We start from the raw sequence: 24,356 nt of genomic DNA on the forward strand, positions 1-24,356 counted from the left end.
CCCCTCTGGTGTATGAAATTAGTAAAGGCATTTACTTTCAGTTCTACTTTGTTATGACATTATTTAAATGGTTCTTTTTTTTTTTTTTTAAATATTCTCTTTTTTCTGTCTTTCTCTTTTTTTACAGTTAATTTCATGGTTATTTATTTCATATGCTCTGTAATCGGTGAAGGTTGATTAGGATGTGAGCCCTGTAATTTGCATTACTTTATAGATGAATAAAAGTAACCTTGAACCTTGATACCTGAATTAAATATTGTATAATATATTATACAATATAGTATAAAAGTATTGTTACCACTTGTCAGTACAGTGCATTAAATGTGGAAATGGATTTAAAAAAAAAAAGGGAAATAAAAAACAAAAAGCAATGGCACTGTAGCTGGAGGAAGGTCTTTTGGTAATTATATTTTCTCATGTTGCATAAAACTGACAATATTGATACACATTTTCAGATGAGCATTAATCCTTGTCGAACCACTATAAAGCCCCTAAACACAATTTGATCACATGCTGTGCAGTGTAAGGTCACGAATTTTGGTAAAACTGAGATTGGATAGCTTTGCCCTTCATGGCTTCATTTGACATAAAATCTACGCCTCATGGGGAAGGATATTATGAAATGTGGGTCTTTCATAAAAACCGTAGGAGACCCTTGCAGTAGTATTGGACACGTAGGGCCCCTATCCTCCTGTCAGTGCGTCCTGCCAGCTGCAGCCATGTTGGAAAAGCTCGGGCTCCAGCACCAGCAGCAGCAGCAGCAGCAGGAGCAGCAGTGCTAAGAGCTAGCGTCAGTAGACACCGACAACCGGTCACGGCGCTGTTGTGGACAAAAACAGACAGGGAGAGAGACTCATAACGGAGAGATACAGCCACCGAGCCGGTTCTGATATCAACGTGTGTATGTGTGAAATTCAGACACACTAGCCGGAAAAGGCGCTCGGTTACAGGGAGTAGGTGCGGCCGGGCTCCAGGGCTAAAGCGGGTGAGTATTGATCCCTCTCAAGAGGCGGGCTGAGTGGGAATAGCCCACAGTTAGCTGAGCTAGCTTAGCATTAAAGGGGTAACCCACACACACACACACACACACACACACAGACACACAGACACACACAGACAATGGGGTTAACGCCAATGCACGACACGGGGGTGTGTTTATAGAGGCTGGTATGAGGATTTATGTTGGTATATCGTTGACTGGATGAAATGAAATACTGGTCATTTTGACACCGCGGAGTCATTTGTATTCCTAACAGACAGACAGTGGTGCAGTGGCCGAAACCACCCCTCTCTGATTCTCCGGTAGGTGCAAAGGTCCAAGCCAAGGATGATTTCTGTCATGCAGAGCAACAACGCTGTAGCAAAACATCTGTGTTTTGTTGAACAACGAGTTGCTCAGACTGAGATTCATTGTCGCAAGCAACGGGTTTGAGACAAAAGGGGGCAGTTCTTACTTAACCTGAGCGTCTCAAGTGTATTTTTGGGTTGCTTGCTGCCTAGTCAACCACAATACTGTACACTTATCGCTGTGGTAGGCCGATTGAAATGTATTAATTTTTAAGCAGGTCTGGATTTAAGACCCCAGATAATTCTTTTAGCATACCTGGTGAGCTTAAACTAATATTTAGGTGTATTGCTTCAATTTACTAAGTACTGTGCGCAGCCTGGTGCTCAGCAGCTGTGTGGATGTGGATGTGATTTCTCAGTGTTTCTTTTGGGTTTCTGAGGTTTAAGAGTCAAAGCTGCCCTGTCATGTCTCCTACAGATTTCTGTTTTCTTTTTTTTTGCCATTTTTGTTTTCTGCCCTTACCTGACTGTTGCACCCCATCACATCCCCGTGCATGTTCTCCAGCAGGCAAACTAGAGGGGCAAAGTGTGTCCACAGATTTTTTTTTTTTTTTGAGAGGGGGGGGCGGGGTATATTGATTGGTTTTTCCACGAGCAAAATAATAATAAAGCAAAAAATAGTACGAAATAGGTCTATGTTGCAGGTAAATCACAGAATTCAAGATCAGGAGAATCCTTGTCAAATAAAAGCAGATAAATCACGTCCAAGAAAAGACATATAGGATTGCCAGACTCTGTACAACTGATCTGCTTTGGTATATAGAATACTTGTAAGATAGATCAAAGGAAATACCTCAGATTTGACTTTACACCAACCCTTAAGAGAGGGGCCCTCATCACTAGTCCAATGTAATAATCTCTCTTTCCTAGCATTAAAAGTAAGAATGTTATATAACCTTTTGGTAGCTACAGTAGTTATATTTCTACTTGGGAGGCTGGAAATTAAAGACATTGGATCCATTTCTAAATCTTTGTCAAATATTTTTTCCCTTTCACATAGTATTTCAGACCAATACTTCTGTAATTTCCAACATTACCATAGGTAGTGGGTTAAGTTACCTATTTTGGTTTTACATTTGAGACAGAGAGGAGAAAGTGAGGGATTAAAATAATGTCTGCAGTTAGGGGAAATATGTATAATTCTAAAGTGGACCGCTTTTGTTCGTGCACAGATGGATATTCTTTTGGCATAGCTCCAAATATCCTCCCATGTCTTCTCATCAATAGTCAATGACAGTTCCTCCTCCGATGCACCTTTAATCCTCTTTGTATTAGTAGGAGACATGCCACGCATTACATCGTAGAACAAACTAGTCCTCAGATAGTTTTACTTTTTTTTTTTCGTATTGAATGACAACCAGCTGAGAACATATTATTATTCCTGAATACAAGCCAGGCAAGGCTGGTATCAGTTAACTTTCCAGTAAATGAACTCAAAATGTCATTAATTTTTACTAATGATGGAGGATGTGTTTCCACCTGTTTCCACAAAAAGGGATATGACAGCCTTTTTTCTAAGTGAGTTATAAAGAAATTTCACTTCCTGGCATTTTCATGTAGTCGCTTCCCTTCCTATGGATGAATACAACTGCTTTTCTGTGTAGATCTTATTGAAAGACTAGTTAATGTTTGCTAGATTGCTCATCCAGTCAGTGCTGCTATTCATTGCTTTTTTTTTTATCCAGAGTTGTGTACAGGTCTGCAGTCAGATGTATAAAAACCTGACTCATGCAGAGCAATGTTCTTGGCCATCTGTATTTTAACATGTCCTTTTATTGCATTTCTGATTATTGTGCCCATATGCAGAATGTTTCTCACTTAAATTGCATTCGTATGTAAAAATCACATTAATACACTTGTTATTCATACAGATGATAATTGTAATAAGAGGGCTTGTACTTTGCAGTGGCTTTGGTTCCTTTCTCCCTCTGTCTATCTGCCTTGCCTCCTCTCCCATTACTTCCACTGCAACACTGAAGATGGATTGAGGTTTACACCTGTGTGTTTTCAGTCAGGGAGGCATAAAGATGGGAGACAGAGTAGCAGATAAGATTGGAAGCAAAGAAAGAAGTAGTGGGAAGGCAGCGAGAAACGAAGGCTTAGGGGAAGAAAGCAGCTGTTTGGAAATGAAACTCAGCCCCCAGGTGTGTCAGTCTGAAACAATCAGTGGGCGGGTGTTTTCTCCCTCCTCTAAGTGACAGCATACAGTACAACTAGGAAGTGGAGAGACAGAAGAGGAACATATTGTGATTTAGCAGTGGTTCAGGTTCAGTCCTCTGTCTAGCAACTGCCAACATGCAGTTCTGGGATTTCCTGGGCTGCACCAATGGCGGTATGTATGTGTGTAGTCATACTGATGGCTCAGGGAATGTGTTGGCTGTGATTGGACTGGTGTATGGGTCCTCTGTGCTAGGCAGGTAGAGAGGGTCTGGCAGGCTGAGGGCTGGAAAGGAATTTGTGCTGTTCACCGCTTTACAAGCAGTTGCATGTGAAAACCTCACAGACGGGTTGAGTGTGGAGCACAAAGACACAGAAGGCTCGAATACGGTGTCAGTCTTTTCTGTTTTCCTTTGATAAACCTGGTCGGTTGCTTTTTGACAGCAGATTTGACAAATGAATAAACAGGCACAAATGAAGTGTTTGTTTGTATCTGTTGCCCTGAATATTTTTTGATCCTGCTCGCTACACTCTACTCCACGAAATATAGCGTGAATGTGTGCGGTTCTGTCTATATGGAGATATTTTTTTGGCTTGTTACCTGTCATTTTAGGTTTCATTTTTGTGATTGGTGTACAGTTTTAAATTCCCACAAACCTAAAGATGTTATGTAAAAACCACTGCTAATACTATATATTAGTGTCGCTACAACTGTAACTGTCAATGCTTTTCTTACTGTGACTATCACTGCCACTGTGACTATAGTACTCAGAAACCGCTGTCGCACTGTCACAACCAAAGACAAAGAAGTCACAATTCAGAGGGGTCAGTTTGACTGTAGGTAAGATGGGCATTGAATTTTGTCACCCTTATAGTCATGGTTCATAGTTCTTTGTGCCCTGACCAGTATTGCTTCACACTCATCCTGTGCATCTAAATCCTGCATTCTCACAGACAAAAAGAGTCTAAGTGTTTAACTTTTGTATGTGACTCACATCTGATCTTGTTTACTGCACAGGGAAACCGCATGAAAACTGATCTTCTAGACTCTTTTGGACAGCCATGTCTGGTCAGACCTATACCACAAAGAGTTAAACATCAGATTTCTGTTTCTGTATAAATGCAGCTAAACAACCACAGGCCACTGCGATCAAATGTCACTTTACTTGGCCACAAGGTTACACGTAGGTGTGCAACTGACAGCAGAATATGTGGAGCAAATGTCTGGCAATTGATACTTTAGTGGAGGTATAACGTTAAAAAGAAAGTAGTGACCAGTTTTTGTTATATAGACCTTGCTATAGCCTTAGTTACATTTTTAGAAAGCCCACATGTATGCCTATGCAGTTGAAAACAGATGATCCACAGACCTACGGAAATAAAAGCATTGTGTGTCTGCTATCGCCGTATATAAAAACACACACACCCTTTTAATCTATAAAAGATGTAAAACTGTGCCATATGATCTCAGTTAATTCTTGTGTCCTGCCTAAATTGTGGTTACGTTATTTGTGCTGTATTGAATTCCATGACAGTTATACCTCCAACACCCATCCTGTGCCCCAGGCTATGTTGTCTGTATTGCACTAATAGCTATAGCTAAGATACTTGATGGATTGTGTTATAAATTTGGATTTGTTCTATAGCTGATTCTTCCATCCATGAAATTTTCCCGGAACAAGTTGTCAAAATACAAATTATAGGAAACAAATGTGCTTGATCTTGAAAATATTTACCCCTGTTCAGTCCCTAGTCCAAAACCTGGGAGAGCACTGTTATGATAGGTTTATTGGAGCAGGGGTTGTCATCTTTTTTGGGACAATACAGTGGCAGGCTGTCTGGAAAGACCAGTGAAAGTATGACTGGAAACATGTGCTCATGTTGTGTCATCATCAGCTCTCCCCTATTTGCATCCATAGCTCGCTGTTTGTTTAACTTATACCACATGGTCAGCATACACTGCCAGGTGCTTTGATTGTGGAAGAACTAGGAATAGAGCGTATCAAAATATAGCTTTACACTGTAGGTTTACATATAGTAGTAGATGTATTGTCAAAGCATAGGTTATGTTTCACTGAGCAAGTTTATGTGACATGTTTGACATTCCCGTATAAGTGACACCATTTTTAGGCTTGGCAATATGGAAGAAAAAAATCAATATCGCAATAATTGGAACACCCGTTCCAAAAATTCATATGTAGTGCAGCATCATATGCCAGGTTTTCTAGGTGATGTTTATCATATTGGATTACATCATAACAGTAAGTCAAATTGAGCATTTCAGTTTCATGTTTATTGTATCCTGATTAAAAATAGACAGTAAGTGATGACTATATATATTGTCTATACCTAACCACCTTGTATTGTAATGTTTTAGGAGTCCAGTAAGGTATATACACTTTTCTCCACCATTCATTTTGCTTTGCATTTCCTGCAGAAATGCATCTGAAAGTGGTGATCAAAACAGCAGGCAACGAAGTAAAGTAGTAGTCAAATAGATATTTTTATAGTGCTGCTGTCTGTGAAGGTGTATTAGATGTTTACAGTCCTTCTAGTAAACACTAGAAGGACTGGATACATTTTTCGTGTTTCCACTTATGAGGTTGTTTAAATATATTAGAGCAAAATCAAGTGTACTTCAGGTGTTTTGAAAGTAGTTACAGATACAGTATATTAATCCATGGCTGGACAGCTCTGGCTATACAATGTTATATCATGTTTATTTTAATATTTTCTCTTTCCATTTCATAAAGTGTTTTTTTTAATATGAGACAGCAGAAACGTTATATATATTTATAGTATATTTATTGCAAAATCCTTTATTGTGAATTCCTCAAAGAATTTAGAGATGTGAAGTTTCTTTGTGACCCCAGAAACGCAGTGGTTTGTATCAATGTACTTGTGAATGTCTGAACATTGACTTTGGTGCAGTGCGCTGCACACTGAGGTAGAGCCATAAAACAGCTTGTAAAAAAGGCTAGTTTGTGTTAAAAAAAAAAGAAAGAAACTATAAATCTGTGAATTCAGAGAAAGACGGCAAGAAAGAAAACGGCAGGGTTGGGATCAGGGTTGGTATCTGATAGGTTGTCCCAAGTTGGTCAAATATCTGGATTTGTTAAGTTTAGTATCCAATGAATCTCTTCTAGTCTTTTTTTTTTTTTCTTTGCAAAGAGCAATGTAAAGACATCTAGGTAATTATTAAGATAAATAAGAAAAAGTTACTTGAATGTCAGTCTGAATTTTCATTCTTAAATCTCTTATTTTGTTTAATTAATGTTTTATTGCATAAAAATATTATAATTGAATCAAGTCTTTGATACAATAGATTATATTAAAAGAAGAGCATGTGGTTCACTTGATTTGTTGTTAGGAAGAAAATAATTGACAGTAGGGAGTGATAAAGGGCTGCAGGGCTGGTGATGAACATATGCGAGGGATGTTACAAACTTCATAAGGTATATGTTCTTTGTACTGTTGGGCTCTCTGAATTGATATTGGTGCCCTGGAGTATGAAGCAGTGCAGTATTTTCAAGCACTTATTTTGGCATACCGTTTAACAAATTGAGTGTGCAGCTTCATTCGATTGAGTGTATACGAGTAAATAAACCAAAACCTATCCTCTTTTGGGTTATGTACTGTAGCTTGCCCATAAAGGTTATTATCACAGGTATTACAACAGACAACATATGAAAATGTTGCACATGTAAACAGTTTTTCTGCCAAACATAAAAAATACAAATGTGAAAAAGGCCACTGGTGTATTCAGAGAGTCCTCTGCCTTACTTCCCAATCGCTGCAGTAGTGCCAGTACTACAGTAATGTTTTTATAGCTGCTACTTGCAATAGCAGTAACCTTATTAAAGCTGTTGCCGTTACTGTGGTGACTTTATTCTTCTCTCTTGATGTTGCACTCAGTTCTGCACCACTGTATTCTGTTACTCTGTATTCTGATAGGCTGATTAGTGCAGAGGAGCTGCAAAAGGCTGTTGTTGTTCTCTTGATGAGAATGGAGTTGTGCAATGCCCTTAGAGTGGTGTCAGCTGTACCGTAGCCTCTATGGTTTACAGCCAGAGGCAATAGTTTTCTAGTCTGAGTGGGAGAGAGAAAGAAAAAGGCTGAGAGTGTGAGGGGGAAAATGTGATAGAGTAGGAGGGAGAAGCTCTGAGAATTGTTTATGCAAGTGAAAATGTTTTAAGCAGTTCTAGTGACAGATGTTTCAGTACTGTTTTAATAACAGGTTCTAGTTTGGGCTCCTTATTTGTGGATGTGAAAGATTAAAGTTGGATTTAAAGCTAGTTCATTTCTGGCTACACTGAGAAAATATCTCTGCCAAGAGGATTGTTTGAAACCAGAGAGGCAGGTCTCTTTAAGAAAATGTATGTGTGGTTGTGTATGTTGTCATACTTCTGTTGGGTGTTTGAAACATTTAAATATACAGTAACTGTATTAACTTAAGGCAGCTTTGTAGGGAAAGTGTGTCTGCAATTCTTAGGCCAATAGTGCTTCAGCTTTCAATTCATAGGTATATTTTTAACACCAAGAAACATTTCAATACATGATGAAGCCTTCTTTACCTTATGTGCTGCCAGTCCTGGCTCAAAATTGCTCAGTGTATCAACGCCTTAAATATTACATTTGTCTCTAGTGAATATTGGAGACAGAGTGAGGGAGAAAGAGAATAATGCCAGGATTGCTGTTGTGTTGCTTTTGTTAATAGCATCTTCCTTGTAGCCAACATTTTGGACACAACTCTGCCAGGAACAAATTGGATTATGTGATTAGAGGAAATTATGTGAAATGGCAGAACACACACTGAGCAGCAGTGAATCAAATCGAGTTTGTTGTCTGTTAGCGCTGGAAAAGTGAGTAAAATGAGTAAACTCAAGGATGTCAGTATTCATACTAAATTTAGTAAACTTTCTTAACCAGCCTTACTTTACCAAATATTCAATACTTATGCTTTGTTTTCTCAGGTGTTCACAAAGATGTGATCAACCAAAAAATGTTTAATTTAAATGAGCATCTCCTCTATTTCCTTTGTGCAATTCATTTAAAAAATAAAGCACTCTTTAGACTACATGCTGCCTCTTTTGTGGATACTTTACTTTGCCACTTTTCAGTGTGAACACATTACACACACGAAACCTGCTTAGAATAAAAATGTAATATGGAATCAGGACACAGCTACAGTTTGAAAAAAAATGTTTTTTTTAAATCAACGAATACAAAAACGAATGTCTTTTTGCATCTTTTAGTCGGTTGTAGTTTTTAAAGTTGCTATTTTGGGGACGTGTGTGTCTATCATATGTCTTTCCCCTACAAAAAAAAGTACATTAATTTCTTGCTTACTATCTGTAACAATAGCTTACTTTGGATATTCATATATAGCACAGAATGTTAAAGGTTCTAAGGAATTGGGACACAGCTTTTATCTTTCATATATTCTAAGGAAAAGCCTTGGCATCCTAATTAGCACCACAGTCCTGCCTCGTGTCTGCTGCTTAGTAACAGATGTCAGTGTAGCTTCAGACTGGTGGACATGTCATCATATCGCTCATTTTGGTGTCGTTTTTTACGTGAGAATGTAGCACAGAGTGAGTTTAAAGATGGGACTGAGTAGTGGTGAGCAGAAGGTGACTGAGGGTTGTGAGACAGATTTGAGTGGAGATGAACTGAGGCCAGTGGGTGAAGTTATTACAGCATAACAGGGTAGATATATTCTGCCAAGTCATGATTCTCCCCTCACTCCGGCTGTCTGGAATGTAGCTCATATTAGATCCTCCTGATCCATTAGAGCTGCTGCACAGTCACTGGTTGGTCAGTGCTGTCAAACGTGTAAACAAGTGGATATGCTTAGTGTGATAATAAATTGACTCTTTCCAGTCAAATAAAGTAGTAAAGCATTGTAATATTTTGGACTGGTAAGTTGCACTTTCCAAGTGATGAAAGTCCTCTTGGATGTGACTGTTAGTTGTAACGCTAAGATAATTAGTTAATTCAGTAAACAGAAATGATTTAAGGAGAATTTTGCTAATTGGTTTATTATGTAAGTTATTTACAACTAAATGACAGTGTTCTTCCTGTCAACGGCTACATTTCTCAATGATGATGTTATTTGAGTCCCTCCTCTTCGCCCTGTATCATACTCTTCTTTAACTCACTCCACCTGTCTACATCTTTACCTTTGTCTCCTTCTTTGCTTCTTTATTTTAGCCTTTTTTTTCATCCCTTCCTCTCCACTTTTTCACTCCCTTTTTTTGTGTTGTGGAACGTTTAGGAGATTATCATGAAATTGGACTTTAATAAGAGTACAGTACATAGGAAAATAAATAGCTCATTAACATACATATAGATAGTATATCTTTGCATGCATGCAAGACATATCTGTGCCTATTAAGTGTTTTATACTTCATATAAGTGTATCAGTTTTATGGACAGCTAATTGCAAGATGTGTTGAATTTGGTGGGGTTGGTGAGGGTCAGAAGAAACACCACATTTTTATATTCATGGCCACAGAACAAATCAGCTGCAATAATATAACTTCCAGTCATGCTGTAGTACAGTGGCTCTCATTGATGGCATGACTTAATCCATGACACGAAGATACTGTGATTGTGAATAATACAGTTTAACACAGTGTTATATACACACATTTATTGAAGTAAAATCTTGGGGTTTTTTTTCTCTTTTTTTCAGACATTTCATCATACTACGCCGGTGAGTACAAATTTTACTGTTTTTTTTGTTTTGTTTTTTTTTTCTTCCAAATACAGGCAAGTGTTGTTGAACTACCTGTCAGCTAATGATAGAAATGAAAGATTATACTATTCTAAAAGTATGTGAAAATGTTTAACATTCAACATTAGATGACAGCTAGTGCCACAACATGTACCTGCAAGTTTGTTTGTATATCTTTTTTGGTTTTTTTTTATTATGGTGCCCGATGTAATTTTGGATATGAATAGGAATAATGTGAGCCACACTAAATAACAGTGTCCATTTTTTGATTTTTCTTGGTAATTAAAAGATTTACCCCTCTTTTTTTATTTTACACAAGACATGATGTTCTTCGGTCTTAGTCTTAACTCAAATTTAAAGAGGGCTGGTGTTGCTTTATTATGGTATGGAAAGAGGTAGAGCTGAATGATTTCAGAGGTATAACTAAGACATTTTATGGCCCTTAGATCCAGTGTCTCTCCGCGGCTGTTGCTAGGTAACTGTTGATCCTATATCTTCGAGCAGGTTGTTGTATATTTGGAGCTGAGAACTTGTCATTCCCGTGAAGGACCGACACATAATTTACATATCTTAACCTTAACTTTGGCAACTCTCCACTGGGAGATGTGTTGCCAAAGTTGCGGTTAAGACTGGGGTTACATGAAACTTATAATGAGATGATGCTTTCTAACTTTGCTAGAAAGTAACAGCAGCATTGCACTCAGCCTACAGAGTGGTCAAATGGAGCCTCTGTGGCCTTTAACAGCCCTGGGAAAACACTCATTCTCAGCACTGTTGATAAGGATCACATGTTCATTTTCAGTGAAGAGCATACTGAACATAACATTCAGCCTCTGTAACTCAGTTTTATCTACTCAGAATTTATGTCATGCAACAATTTTAAATGGTGGTAAGACTCAAAACACAAAAGAAGACATCTGGAGCCATGACTTGCAACTGAGATAAAGAATGTAAGTTCCACATGTTTAAAATCTACTAAATCGGTGAAAACGAAGGTTACATAACTGATTAGAAAAAGAGAAAATTACAGTATAAATTTGTTCAATTTCCAAGAAGCAAAAGACTAATTATTTTTTCTTTAAATGTTGATCATTTCATATTGCTCATTTTTGACACCTGCATAGAATTGGCTGTGGGTGTATTGGTGCTGAGTGCAATTTATGGCACAAACATTTAAGTGATCATTGTTCATTGTTTTTATATTATGGATCCTGGCATTTAATTAAAAGCATGTTTCTTGTCAACACCATTGTGTTGACGGAAGAAAACAACAGCATTAGTCATTTCAGCAATTGCCCCAAAAGTGACATATGTTTACGTTCAAGTGGCAAAACCCTTAAGTGGCTGTAGGAGTTATGAGTGGAGACAAAGGGGAAAGTCCAGTGACATTATTGTAGTGCAATAAAGTCTGCATAGTGATGAGGTTGGGATGGATGAATGGATCAACAAAATATTGGACATTAACATGGGAGACCGCTGTTCGTTTATCAGTGAGAAGTTTATTTCAATTCAGTTCAATTTTATTTATATAGCGTCAAATCATAACAGAGGTTATCTCAGGGCACTTTTCCTGTAGAGCAGATCTAGACTGTACTCTTTATAGTTATGTTTACAGAGACCCAACATTCCCCCATGAGCAATCACTTGGCGACAGCGGCAAGGAAAAACTCCCTTTTCACAGGTAGAAACCTTGAACAAAACCCGGCTCATGGTGGGCGGACGTCTGCCCCGACCCGCTGGGTTGAGGGAGGGAGGGAGAGAGAGAGAGAGAGAGAGAACGGGGGGGGGGGGCAGGAGGGAGGAAAGAGAACATAGCACAGTAGACGTATAACATAAAGATGTGTAACAATAATGAGACTAATAATAAAACTAATAATTATAATAATAGGGTGAATAATAATACTAATAAAACTAAATATAATAATAGATGATAATCATAGTATTTGAAGCAGTGGGTGTTGAGCAGGATCATGGGGGCTGTAGGTGGTTTGCAGTCATAGATCCAGACTCTCTAGCACCAGGGGCAGAAATACCTGCAGAAAGCAACAGGAGGAGAGAAGAATGACATGAGAAAGCACAAAGCTACGGGAGAGAGAAAAAGTCAAGTTAGTAACAAGCATTGATATGATATGAATGCGTACAAATGGAGAGGAAGGGGAGGTGAGAGGAGAGAGGTGCATCATGGGAGTCCCCCGGCAGTCTAGGCCTATAGCAGCATAACTAGGGGATGGTTCAAGCCAAGCCTGAGCCAGCCTTAACTATAAGCTTTACCAAAAAGGAAGGTTTTAAGTCTACTCTTAAATGTGGAGAGTGTGTCTGCCTCCTGGACCCAAACTGGAAGATGGTTCCACAGTAGAGGAGCCTGATAACTGAAGGCTGTGCCTCCCATTCCACTTTTAGAGACTCTAGGAACCAGAGGCAAGCCTGCATTCTGGTGTTCTTTGACAAGTGACAATCAAGGTTGATTCTTTTTAACCATGACCACGTTCATTCCCTAATTTTAACGTTGAGGTTAGTATAGTAAAACAATGGCGACAAAGGACTCTTAAACGGCAGTGATTTGTAACAGGTTTGGAAGATACAGGCAAACAATTTTGTCCTGCTGATAGGCGCATCAGGTCAGAAATAGCTTTCATGCGTCATTTAAGGTTGACAGACAAATGACATTTTTCTGTTAAATTTGCAGGACTTGCTGTTCTTGTTTGAGGCAAAATATAAAACATTCATCTGAATGATCTACATGAATTTATATCACTAAATAATCACATGTTTTGTAGCTAGAGGCCAAGGTGTAAAGTTTTTTACGACCATCTTGTGCTCTGGGACTTGAGACTCATTGAATGTCAGAGTGCTTTACTGCCATGGAATGCTGAAAGAACAGGTGAAATATGCGTGGAGAGGAGAAGAGAGAGAATAGAGAGTGTGGACAGAGGGCAGCAGAGATCTTCCATGGCCTGTGGAGGGAGGGAGGGAGGGAGAGAGAGAGAGAGAGAGACAGACAGACAGACAGACAGACAGACAAAGAGACAAGGGGGAGGGATAATGAATAGGAATATAGAGAAAAACTGTTTGTAAGGGGTCAAAGAGTGGAATGTATATTTTCAGTGGCAAAGCTCCGATCCTGGTAAAACCGTGTGTGTGTGTGTGTGTGTGTGTGTGTGTGTGTGTGTGTGTGTGTGTGTGTGTGTGTGTGTGTGTGTGTGTGTGTGTGTGTGTGTGTGTGTGTGTTGGGTTTGTGTGTTCATATGAGTGCCTGTTTATTAAAGTTGGAGTGTTGTTTAAAGACTGTGGTCCTATTAGCAGATTTATAGGTACTGTCCACCCAGTTCGCCTTCTTTACACTGTGTCAAGTCTCAATTACAATATTTCTATTAATCTTCCTACTCTACTGTCTCTCCTTCTCTGCCCTACACACACACACACACACACACACACACAAACAGACACACACACCCCAACACCGACATGCCCCTCCTTCCCTGGTTCTGCCTGCTAGTGAGCGGCGGAGCAGCTTTTTTTTTCTCAGCGTGGTCACAGCAAGAGGAGAAACACTTGGCTCACACATGCACACACTGACTTTGAGTATTTCGCGCACCCACTCCTACCTTTGCTGACACTCACACAGTTTCTCACACACATACATACATGCACAGTAACCTTCCTGCTTACCACACACACATTCACTCTTATATATGTACATTCTGTGGCTTACACACATACTCTCTCACTCTACAGTCTCTTTGGTGGACTCATTTTGACTGCTCACGGATTGCACTGGATACTCTGTGTGTGTGTTTGTTTGGGTGCGGCAGTGTGTACGTGTGTGTGTTTGAGGTTGGAAATTATGTTTTGATCTAGTTGCTCTTCCGCTGCTGTAGAAGAAAGCCCTCAGAAGCCAGATTGAACGACTCACAGCTGACTGACTTCGAAATGGATTTACCGCATCAAAAAATTATTTTTGTCCAGGCCGTTCATGCAGCATCATTTTCGCTTTATAATCTTTTTCCCATCCTGCCTGGCTTTCCATCAGAGCCTTTTTTTGCTCCACCTCGCCCTTCGGGTCTCTGACACTTTATATCTCTCTCTGACATCAGACACCTGCTTTGACCTGGTTAACTTCTGCAGGCTCAGAGCATTGTAGGAAAGTTTTTGAGGATGTGAGGCTCCGCTTCTCCCTGGGGTTTTTCCGCTTTCTCTCTTCACCCTGCTCTCTTTATTTCTTCTCTTTTCGCTTTCTTATTCACAGTTTCCTTTTAATTCTGTCCTTTTTTTCAATCATTCTGTTCTTTCTCAACTCATTGTTTAATCTCTCCTCTACATCCTTCTTTCCCTGTCTTCGCTCTACTTTTTCCCCCTTCCGTCGCTCACTCTTTTCTACCTCTACCTCCCGCTCAATATGCTCCATTTCTCTACGCCCCCTTTGCCCTACATTTCCATCTTCTTCACTGATGCCAGTCTCTTCTTTCTCTCATCCGTCTTGCCATCTCCTTCAGACAACAATGTGGATTTATAGAACAAAATGCCTACCTTTCTTGGAAAATGGTACTTTGATGTGATTATAAGGAGTCTTACTTTGGCATCAAGGGCTTAGTGTTATTTTGTAACCTGCAACTTGAGATTTATGGCTTCTCGAAGCGATAAAGCTGCTTTCATGAAGCATCAAGGATCACATCAAGGATTGATTAATTGGATCATCAACTCCGCGCAGAAGACCAGAATTTGATATTTTGTGTAGATTTATTGGACCGCAGGATAGCCTAATGGGTAGAGAAATCATCCCCTACTACAGAAGCCAGGCTTGAATGTCTGTTTTGCGAAGCTTACACCCAGCTGAAGTGTCTTCAAGCAAATTACTGAATCTTCTCCACCCACAAGGGCTAAATCTCGCTGAAGTGAGGGAGCAAAAAAAAAGACCTGCCTTACAGGGATCATTACAAACCACCTTGCACAATGGTGAAGGTTTTTTGCGCGGTTAAAGGTCATGACATAAATTGGATGGATTGATTAATAAAACCTAGACCCCAAGGCACTTCCTCAAGTCATGGAGTATTATGATGTTTCAGCAACATGCAGGGGAGCGAGTCACTGTCTTGTGATCAGTAGCTTGGAGTCCCGCACCAGATACAGTACTTGCTTTTTTTAGTGTCTGTCAGTTGTTTTAGTATAAGCATAGGGCAAAAGAAAGGCTGACCTTCAGACCAACTTTGATTTGGATCATTTCTGCATGCTGGCCCATTGTGAGAAGCTGAGTCAGACCTTTATCTTGGTGTTATTTAAAAGTGAAAATATTTGGAGCATCTCTATCAGTTTGACTTGGACCTTGATGATAGATATCGAGTGGAGTGGCTGCCAGAGCATAGACAGTCACCAACTGGTATTCTCTCAACCTCCTGTGGGGTTACTTGCTGTGTCACCACATTTTACAGTACAAAGGATATTTGACATCCTCTGTTTCTTCTTACTGGGCTCTCTGCTTTACTGGAGTTACTTACAACCAGGCTTTGATTTTTTTTTTTTTTTCCCCCCCCTATTGTATTGCCTGTGGCTGTGTTGTGAGGTGGCTAAAAGTTGAACAATGGCTATTATCATCCCTATGACCATTGACAGCCCAGGTACCAGCACAACAAGCTAACTTTTTGGGGACATTTTTTTGATATCTCTATTTGCTCATCCCCAGCTAATTGAAATTGATGTACCACGAATTTTCCATCCTTGCAACAAGCCAGATCAGGGACCAGTCTTAGTCCTTGGCTCTATGCTGTTTTCGGGGCCCAGCAATATTGTCTGGGCCCTGTGGCCAGACCTGGAACTGCACTCTCTACAGAACAAATGGAGAACAGCGGCTGCATCCCTCTCTGCTGGAGCAAGGGGGCTTGCATCTACGCACAGCACCCCCTACCAAGTATGTACTAAACTGTATACCAATACAAACTTGCCACATACGAACTGAATGCAAACTTCAGTAGTAAAAAACAGTAAAATGTGCAGATGGATATGTTATTGTTTACTGGTCACAGGGTATTTTACTAAAACTTTTATCATTTACAACAACATGGTAATATATCCTCATCATTGATAAAATGTAAAAATGTAAAATATGCCACTATCTGTAAATACAGAGCAACTGTCTCTATTAGGGTGTCATTATTTAAAATGAAACATTTACTTTCAATTAATTGTCATGATTTCTCGTGTGTTTACCATCTCCCATTATGTTTTGAAGCATCTCCCTATACTGCTAAAACTACAGTACTTTGTCAGATGGTTGGACTTAGTTTACCTGAGCTATGTTTTCTGCTTCATGAAGTCTGAATCAGACAGTGGCACAAATCGGATTTGTTTACTTCATCACTCTGGGCTTTGGGAGAGGTTTCGAACGTAACTCATAATGCGCTACAAAATTCCTTGTTTTGGTCCTGTCTGTCATTGCTTATGAGAGATGAAATCCAGTTACAGTCATGACTAATAATGTTCATAACCGACTACTATTTCTGAGGTCTTTGAGACCACCAGAGAATGAAAAAAGGTACTAGGCACAGTAAAGTGCTGCATAATCATAAACTTTGTTTTGATTTTCACAGCAAGTCTGTGTACAGTAGCGCTACAGCATGACAGGTTAATAAAACTGTATCCAGTGAGTGTATCTTGTCAGTCTGTGGGATGCCATGTTTACAGCACTTGATTTCATGTCATAGAGCAGTATGAGGAAGAAACTATCCTGAACTGAATCCCCAAATTTTTTTTTTAAACTTTGGTTTAAGCCTTTGTCTGAAAAATCAACTGAACTACTGAACTATGGTTGTGAATTCTTATCACCTCATTTGCAAGGGTTACAGTTTTACTGAGCTGTATGTAGGTTCGTGAATAACAGTGGGTCCTGAGGTAGTGGAAGTCGCCCGGGAAGCTTTGATGTCACTGGAACAACTCAGATCACACACACACACACACACACACACTTTTAGTGCAGGTCTCCTGGTCTGTTTGGCACACTGTAGAAAAGCATTGTATATAAAATGAAAGTGACATTAAGACCAGCACTGAACATGGATGTGTGTCACGTAGTGTATTATATATGTATATAAATGTAGATGGGTACAACCAGTGTTTAGACTTCAAGCTTTTTCTACTGAATCCCTTGGTATAGATAATGCGCATCTTTGGCTGAAGACAGGAGAGAGAGAAAGAGAAATAGAGAGAGAGAGAGAGAGAGGAGAAGTATGGGAGAGGGGAAGGGCAGAGGAAATTGTTTGAGGATGAGAGAAAGGAAGGAAGAGAGGTGGTTCAATAGGACAGAAGGATCAAATGGAAATGTGAAGGCAGGAACTAAAAGGCCTGTAAGCATGTGAGATAAGCAACAGGAGGAGATTAAGAGAGGGGGATAAGACAGGAGTCGCAGATAAAGAGAGGGATGCAGAAAGAAGGAGAATTCAGGAGATTTGGGATGTGGGGAGTGGAAGAGAGGAAAAGATGCAAGCTTTGGAAATAAAGTCATTAAGGGAGGGATGAATGTGACGAATAAGAGAAAGTGATGGTAAAAAAGACGAAGAGGCCTAGGTTCCCCCAAGATTGTGCTAACCCCGGTAACCCAGATACCAGTTAGACGAGGAGATAAACCATCCTTCTGCTGCTGCTACGAGACAGAGCTCAGCTCCAGCCCTCTGTGGTTTAACGGGCTGAATGTCAGTCAGTGGAGCCCCACTGAAAGAGAGGGGGTTGTGGGCCTGGCAGCCGCCTGCTTCTGTCCTGGCTGCCTGCATGGCCTAGTTGATTTGATTCCTCTCCTTTTGAAACTGTGAGGGCATGCATGTGGGGATTTAGTGCAGTTATGTTGGGTAGAAATTGGTGCAGTGAGAAATGGTTTCATTTGTCATGTGTTGTGTAGTGCACCTATATATTTAAAATAGCAATTAAAGTACCTTTAGATCCATATGTTATAGTGCCCTAAATCTGATTTTGCAAGGTATGAAGCTGGGTAACTAAAGGACAGCTTCTGTAATATAATGTGTTTATGGTCTATGTGTTTTTATCTTTCTTTTGATGGCATAATGCACAAGAATGCAGTGCTGTTTAGCGGCGAACTTCAAAGACCCACTGTCAGAGCTTTCCATGCTCGATAGTATCAAAAATTAAGGAAGTGCCTTATGGCAGAAATTTTGGATTTGCACAACAAATTGTGTTTAGGAAAAGAACTTTATGTCCATCAGTTTAGCCAAACCCATTCATAACTATTTCAGATATTTTGCTAACAAAAAGACAAAACCGACTTTCCAGTCAATGTCAGATACAATTAAGCAAAACAACGTACTTACAATACTAAGCTATCAATCACTTATCAAAAGTATTTTATTCTAACCTAGACTTGAATTACATAGATTCAGTTGCATTCTAGTCGGTAGCTTTTGTGATTTTTGGCCATATTAACATGAACAAAAGCTCTTTTGAAAAATGCTACTGAGAAACAGCTAAACTCACTTTTACTACATTTCCTAGTTATGTGTGACATAACAGTATTTACAGCATAAAGTATCTGCATGAGTTGCACCTAAATGTAGGTATGCCTACTTCTCTAATAGGATTTCATTAAGCTGCATGTAGTATTTAGGTTAAGGTACATGTTTGTGATTTTGCATCACTATTGTGTTTTGTGTCAGTGTATGCAGTGGTGTGTTACTATATTTGAGTGCTTAATATCTAATCTGATTACTGAGTGGGTGAGCAGCAACAGCAGATGGCTGTGGTTTGTGACTCTATAGCTCCTTTGGCGAAATCGCTTCTATTTAAAAATGAGTTGCAGTCAAAATAATGTCCCCAATACATTTTTTAACATGACCCCCTGAGAGGAGGCATGAAAGCTGGAACTAGTGCTGTGGAACAACTGGAGCTATGTTGTGCAACTGTATCACTACTCATGCACTTTCTGGGCAGGATTTTCCACATAACATGTTTTGATAAATTTTTCATTAACCCCAAATTGTACAGCAAACACTGATGCACTGCATTAAAAAAACAAACAAAAAAAGCATTGAATTTGTTTTTTAAGCAACATAATATTTACTCTGTGCGGTTGATTTTTCTGTTACACTTTTTACAAGAAATAGCCAAATATTATGATGTCACTACTCTGATATCCACTGAACGCAAAACCTCCCACACAGTAGGAGCACCTAGGACAGTAGGACGTGATGCTGTAACTACAACAGAGCATGGTCGGGGTTTCAGATTTTGAGATCAGATGTATTCAGGTTTGGGCTTAATGCAAAATGTAAGTGATTGTTATTGGAATACTTTACTCAAATAAAATGATATGCTGTGCACCGTATTCTATTAGAGTACTTAATTAATCAGAACATTAACCTGTGTATGTTTTTGTTTACATAGTCATCAGAAAAAAAAATTAACACTTGACCAGAAGCCTAGGCATTTTAGGAGCAATGTCCTCGAATAATTTTTTTGCACCTGTACAGCAAATATAGTCCCAACAGCAGTACTAAAATGATTCATAGTTCAAAGCCCCCTCCCTTTCAAATGCAGCACTGATTTTCACTAAGGTTGCAAAAAAAAAAAAAAACTAAAACAAATGCATAGTGTAATGTAAGGTATTGTGCAGAAAGGCTTGGAATTTGAAGCATTCCCAGCAAATACACAGAGCCAAGCTTGTTCTTTCTGTTTAGAAAGCTTGAAATCTCATCAGCTTTTCAAGTAATAGAGGAGTGACTATTAATGATCTGCAAAACCCTACTAATATGTGCATTTTGATTACAGAGCCAGTATGTACCTTTAATGTGTTCATCATGGTGACCGGTTTCATCAAATAGAGAGAGAGTGAGTAGTTATTGTAATAATGAGATGATATAGTGGTATTATTAATGGAATTATAGCAGTGGCACACTTTTTAGGGATTGTAACAAGCCACCTAATAATCCATTAGTATCATAGCAAAAGTACTGTAGTATCATTTTAATCGGCTCATGATATTAATTCTGTAGGCGGGGCATTTGTATTTTATTTGCACTAATCTGTCGTTTTAAAACCTTGAATGAGGGTCTGTTGGGTCTGTTGCCATGTCTGTGACCATTATACGCTGACATCTATTCATCAAACCTACAGTATGAGCTCATTTTACACAAAGATGGTCAGGTGTTTAATCTAGCAAGGGTCATCCTATAATCTAGAAATTAAACCAAACAGCAAAAGTGATTTTATTTTAAAAAAGTGTATCCGATAACCATTCTAACAATACTCCACAAAGCATACACACAGTTCAGTTGGAGATGAGGGGAACGGCAATAACAGCTGTTTGATTCATAGCACAATATAACAATAGTGACGAAAAGGTTAATAACAGCAAGAAAGGTGATAATATAAATGTAATCAGGAGTGAGAGGCTTCCATTTGACAAAAATAAAGACTAAAAAAGAAAACTGGCAAATTGCCTTTCCACATCTATGTGGATGTGGATGTGGATCATACTTGTGCACACACCCACAGTTTTATACACACATACTATCAATATAGCAAGTTCTTACAAGAGAATGCTGAGTCAAGTTATTAGATACATAATGTCCTCCTTTAAACCTCTGTTGCAGTCATTGTGCATACACACACACACACACACACACACACAAAAGGCATGTTTCACTCGCTATCTTTGAAGAGGCAACTGTAGGTCAAGTTTTCAGAAGTGCTGAACCAACTTTCCCTGGATCAGCCTCCGTGTTTCTGTCTCTCTGTTTCTTTTTTCCTTCCCCCCCTCCCCTCATTATGAAGTGTTCCAGCCCTGACCTGAGCAGAATACAGAAAAACGTTGACTGTCGTGATGTGAAGTTAAAAGTAGTGATTTTCTTTTCTTTTACTTGTGAGAGATTAGTATTGAAACAACCAGGGTTGACAGTAACAGTAACTGAAAACACAGTCTGTCAGTTGTGTTTATTGGCTCCATATTTGATGGATTAAATAAACTATCTAGTAAAAATAATCAGCTCTTTGAGTTTTGAATAACCTGGCAATGATGATGCAAATCACAACTTTAGAGATGTGTATTTTGGAAAAGTATTTTGTTGTAGATAATATCCACAATACTGGGAATGAGCCGTGAAATTATTCTGTAAGATTCAGTTTTCTGTTATCACCACATAACAGCCAGAATTCAGAGTCAGCTGAAACCAGTCACTGGACTGATAACGACTCAACAAGGCCTGCTGGGATATCCAGGAAGTAACAATATGACACAGGAAGCTGCAGAGTGTGTGTCTCTCACAAGGATAACGTGTGAAGATGAACTTACAGTAGAAAGAGAGTGGTAAATAAACAACTTAAAAAAAGGTAAATAGGTGAAAGGGAGACAGAGTCAAAAAGGAAGAATTTGTAGCAGGATGGTTTGTGCCTGTTTTTGCTTAATAATCTTTTTCATTTATTTGGCACTGCAGCATTTTTATCATAAAACATTTTTTTTATTGAGACTTCTTGTGATTTTGTAGGCTCATCTCATCATTATGAATTTGCCAAAAAATATTTCACTCTTTATTTAAGCTACTACCCAATGATAGTATTTAGTAACTTACATTATAAGGGTTCGGAACTAGAGATCCTCCAATCTGCCTGATTGGTTTCAGGGGAGATACTGACCGACTGGAAATCGGCCAGACTTTAACAATCCACAATAAATACCGTTTATTCGTCAATGACATTATGAAATCAGTCACATTTGTCACAGCGCCATAGCAAATTATTGTATATTCTGGAAACAGAGAGCACTGGAGTCAGTGTTGGCAGATAGGCAGAGCTTAGGAATTGAAATCCTTATCTAGAAAGGTTTCTGTAACATGAGCCAGAGCAACTCCCAATCAACTCCAGTATATCCAGAATAATTTACTTATCTTCCACAGCAGACCTTAGCAAGTCTAGCCAGATTCTAGGAACCACCAGAGTGCAAGATGTAGCCGAGCAGCCATGCAGACAGGGTAGGGTAAATGTGCTTCAGAAAGACTAGAGTAAGGCTGATTGGTTGGCTGACTGGAGTCTGAGTACTTTGCTGTTAAATCTGTTGCTTGACAAGACTGACTACCCTGCCAATCTGACCTCAGTGTTTCCCACTGCTTGAGGATTTATTTATTGAAACTCACCTGATTTATGTGGAACTGTGAGTCCATTCGGTCCATCTGGTTTATATTCACTCATTTACTGACTGATTGGCGGATTAACCGCTCCTCATCACACATGCGCATACACAAGCTCAGTCATTAACATACAGTATATGCAAGTGTGGAGGTTTTCCTGCTCTCTACGACATTCATTTGTTGTCCGAGTGTTGCTGTGTTGTCACAGTTTTATTATCTCATCTCCACTTGGATTTTTCTCCACGAGCTCTCTCTTCTGTCTAAATGATTATTACTGTAACATGTCAAATGTGTAAAGTGCAGCATGAATGAGAGGCTGGTGGTGACTGAAAGACTGTTTGATTGGGTTGTTTACTGTTTAAGATACCAGATTTGTTTTTAATGATTTTTTTAACATGCCCTAATCTTTTTTTTATATTTTTTATTATTTGATTTTTTTCCCACTTTATCTTTTCTTTGTAATGTTCCTTTCACGACCTACTAGTTAACTATGATCTCATGTTTTGACCTCCGTCTTCTGTGTTCATCCCTGTCTTTCAGAATATGACGGCCAGTTAGCCCCAGCAGGAGGATTTGAATCAGGCATGGCATCGTCTTCCTACTTGGAGCCTAACCTCAATCACTCCGCAGCGGGTGGTTGTGGGGTTAAATCCCGGTCTGGGATGCCTGGTGGTCCTGGTGTTGGTACAAGCAGCTCTGCTGGAGGCCTTGAGCGGCCCCCAGGCTCCATGGACCGGGTTCTCAAGATCTTCCATTACTTTGAGACAAATAGTGAACCATGTACCTGGGCTAGTAATATCAGGCATGGGGATGCTACAGATGTCAGGGTAAGACACACAAACATTCCTTACCTTTCTCTCCGTGCATACTCATTATTTCCTTTCCTCTCACTTTCTACTTTATTCATTGTTGTTTCAACAGGGTGTTATCCAGAAGATAGCAGAGATCCACAAATTGCGCTGTGTTTCCTCCCTGGGCCTCCGTCTCAACCATCTGCACTCTGACGCTCTCCACTGGTTACACCCTGATTTGGGCGTGTCTCACGTCAGGGAGAAATATGAGAAACAGCACCCCCAGGAGGAATGGAGGTAGAACTACAACAGGATTCAATTGCTCCCACTCCCCATTTCTTCCCTTGTCTCACTTTTCCAGTAGGTGTACAACAGAGTAAAGTTTATCTGTGCATAGACAGTGTGCTCAGATCAGTGAGCAGGGCTGGACGTTGCAGTCCCTAAAAGACCATCAGTTTATTCTCCTCAGAGGAGGAGAAGAGGCCGATCATTATGATAAACATCTCATCTTTACAATTGCCCTATTGGACTGTACAGAAGCTACACTTGTTTAAGCTACAGCCTACCTTATAAGAAACACACTGCGTACAAGCAGTAAAAAATATTACAACCATGTATTTAATATTAAATTGCCCCCTTTTACCACAGCCCATCTTGATTTTCTTGAGATTTAAAAGTTCTTATATAATAACTCATCCGTGTTTAATATCATATTGTGAATACAGAGGAGTTGATAGCCAAAATGATTAAAGGGTTTATGGCATTTACCATAATTCATCTGGTCAAGGTGACGTCATTGCGCAAGCACATGACCTGCATGCAATGAGTAGCTCTTGCTGGTACTATTTTTTGCATATTATTAAATTATAATTTGTTAAGACTTATTCTACACATTTATTTGACGCAGTCGCTTAATCTGTCGTTCTATAGGGAAGAGCATCCATTGGTTCTCTGTGCTGTTTGTGATTTGAAAGCAGCTCTGTCTGTTTTCAACATACAGTCAAACTGTGCTTGCACTTAGCCACACTCAGTTGAGTTGAGTTGTGAACAGCTCTCCTTACACTTCAGTCCATAGTCCTGCACTTGATGGGTTAAACCCAATGTCTTTAAAATTGAAATGAATTCAAAATGAACCAGTTTTTCACATCACTAACATGCAGCAGAGCAGCTCTGGCAGTTGTTGCTGCCTCGACTGGCGGCGGAGCT

General features: G+C 39.4%; 1 protein-coding gene across 4 annotated transcripts in view; it reads left to right on the plus strand.

Annotated features, from left to right (window-relative positions):
- Positions 1-688: 688 nt before the first annotated feature.
- Positions 689-24,356, plus strand: part of LOC120784342 (focal adhesion kinase 1-like) — a 69,040-nt gene continuing 45,372 nt past the window's right edge. For 2 of the 4 annotated variants that reach the window (XM_040118077.1, XM_040118080.1), the window contains exons 1-4: positions 689-985; positions 10,202-10,222; positions 22,900-23,186; positions 23,281-23,447. In XM_040118077.1, the coding sequence (XP_039974011.1) occupies positions 22,944-23,186; positions 23,281-23,447 (410 nt within the window). In that variant the 5' untranslated portion in view covers positions 689-985; positions 10,202-10,222; positions 22,900-22,943. Of the gene's footprint in view, positions 986-1,109; positions 1,303-10,201; positions 10,223-22,899; positions 23,187-23,280; positions 23,448-24,356 lie in introns of those variants that run through there. The other 2 variants (XM_040118079.1, XM_040118078.1) reach the window with 2 other exon arrangements.

Source organism: Xiphias gladius, chromosome 22 (genome assembly GCF_016859285.1).
Source record: "Xiphias gladius isolate SHS-SW01 ecotype Sanya breed wild chromosome 22, ASM1685928v1, whole genome shotgun sequence".
In the NCBI taxonomy this organism is placed as follows: domain Eukaryota; kingdom Metazoa; phylum Chordata; class Actinopteri; order Istiophoriformes; family Xiphiidae; genus Xiphias; species Xiphias gladius.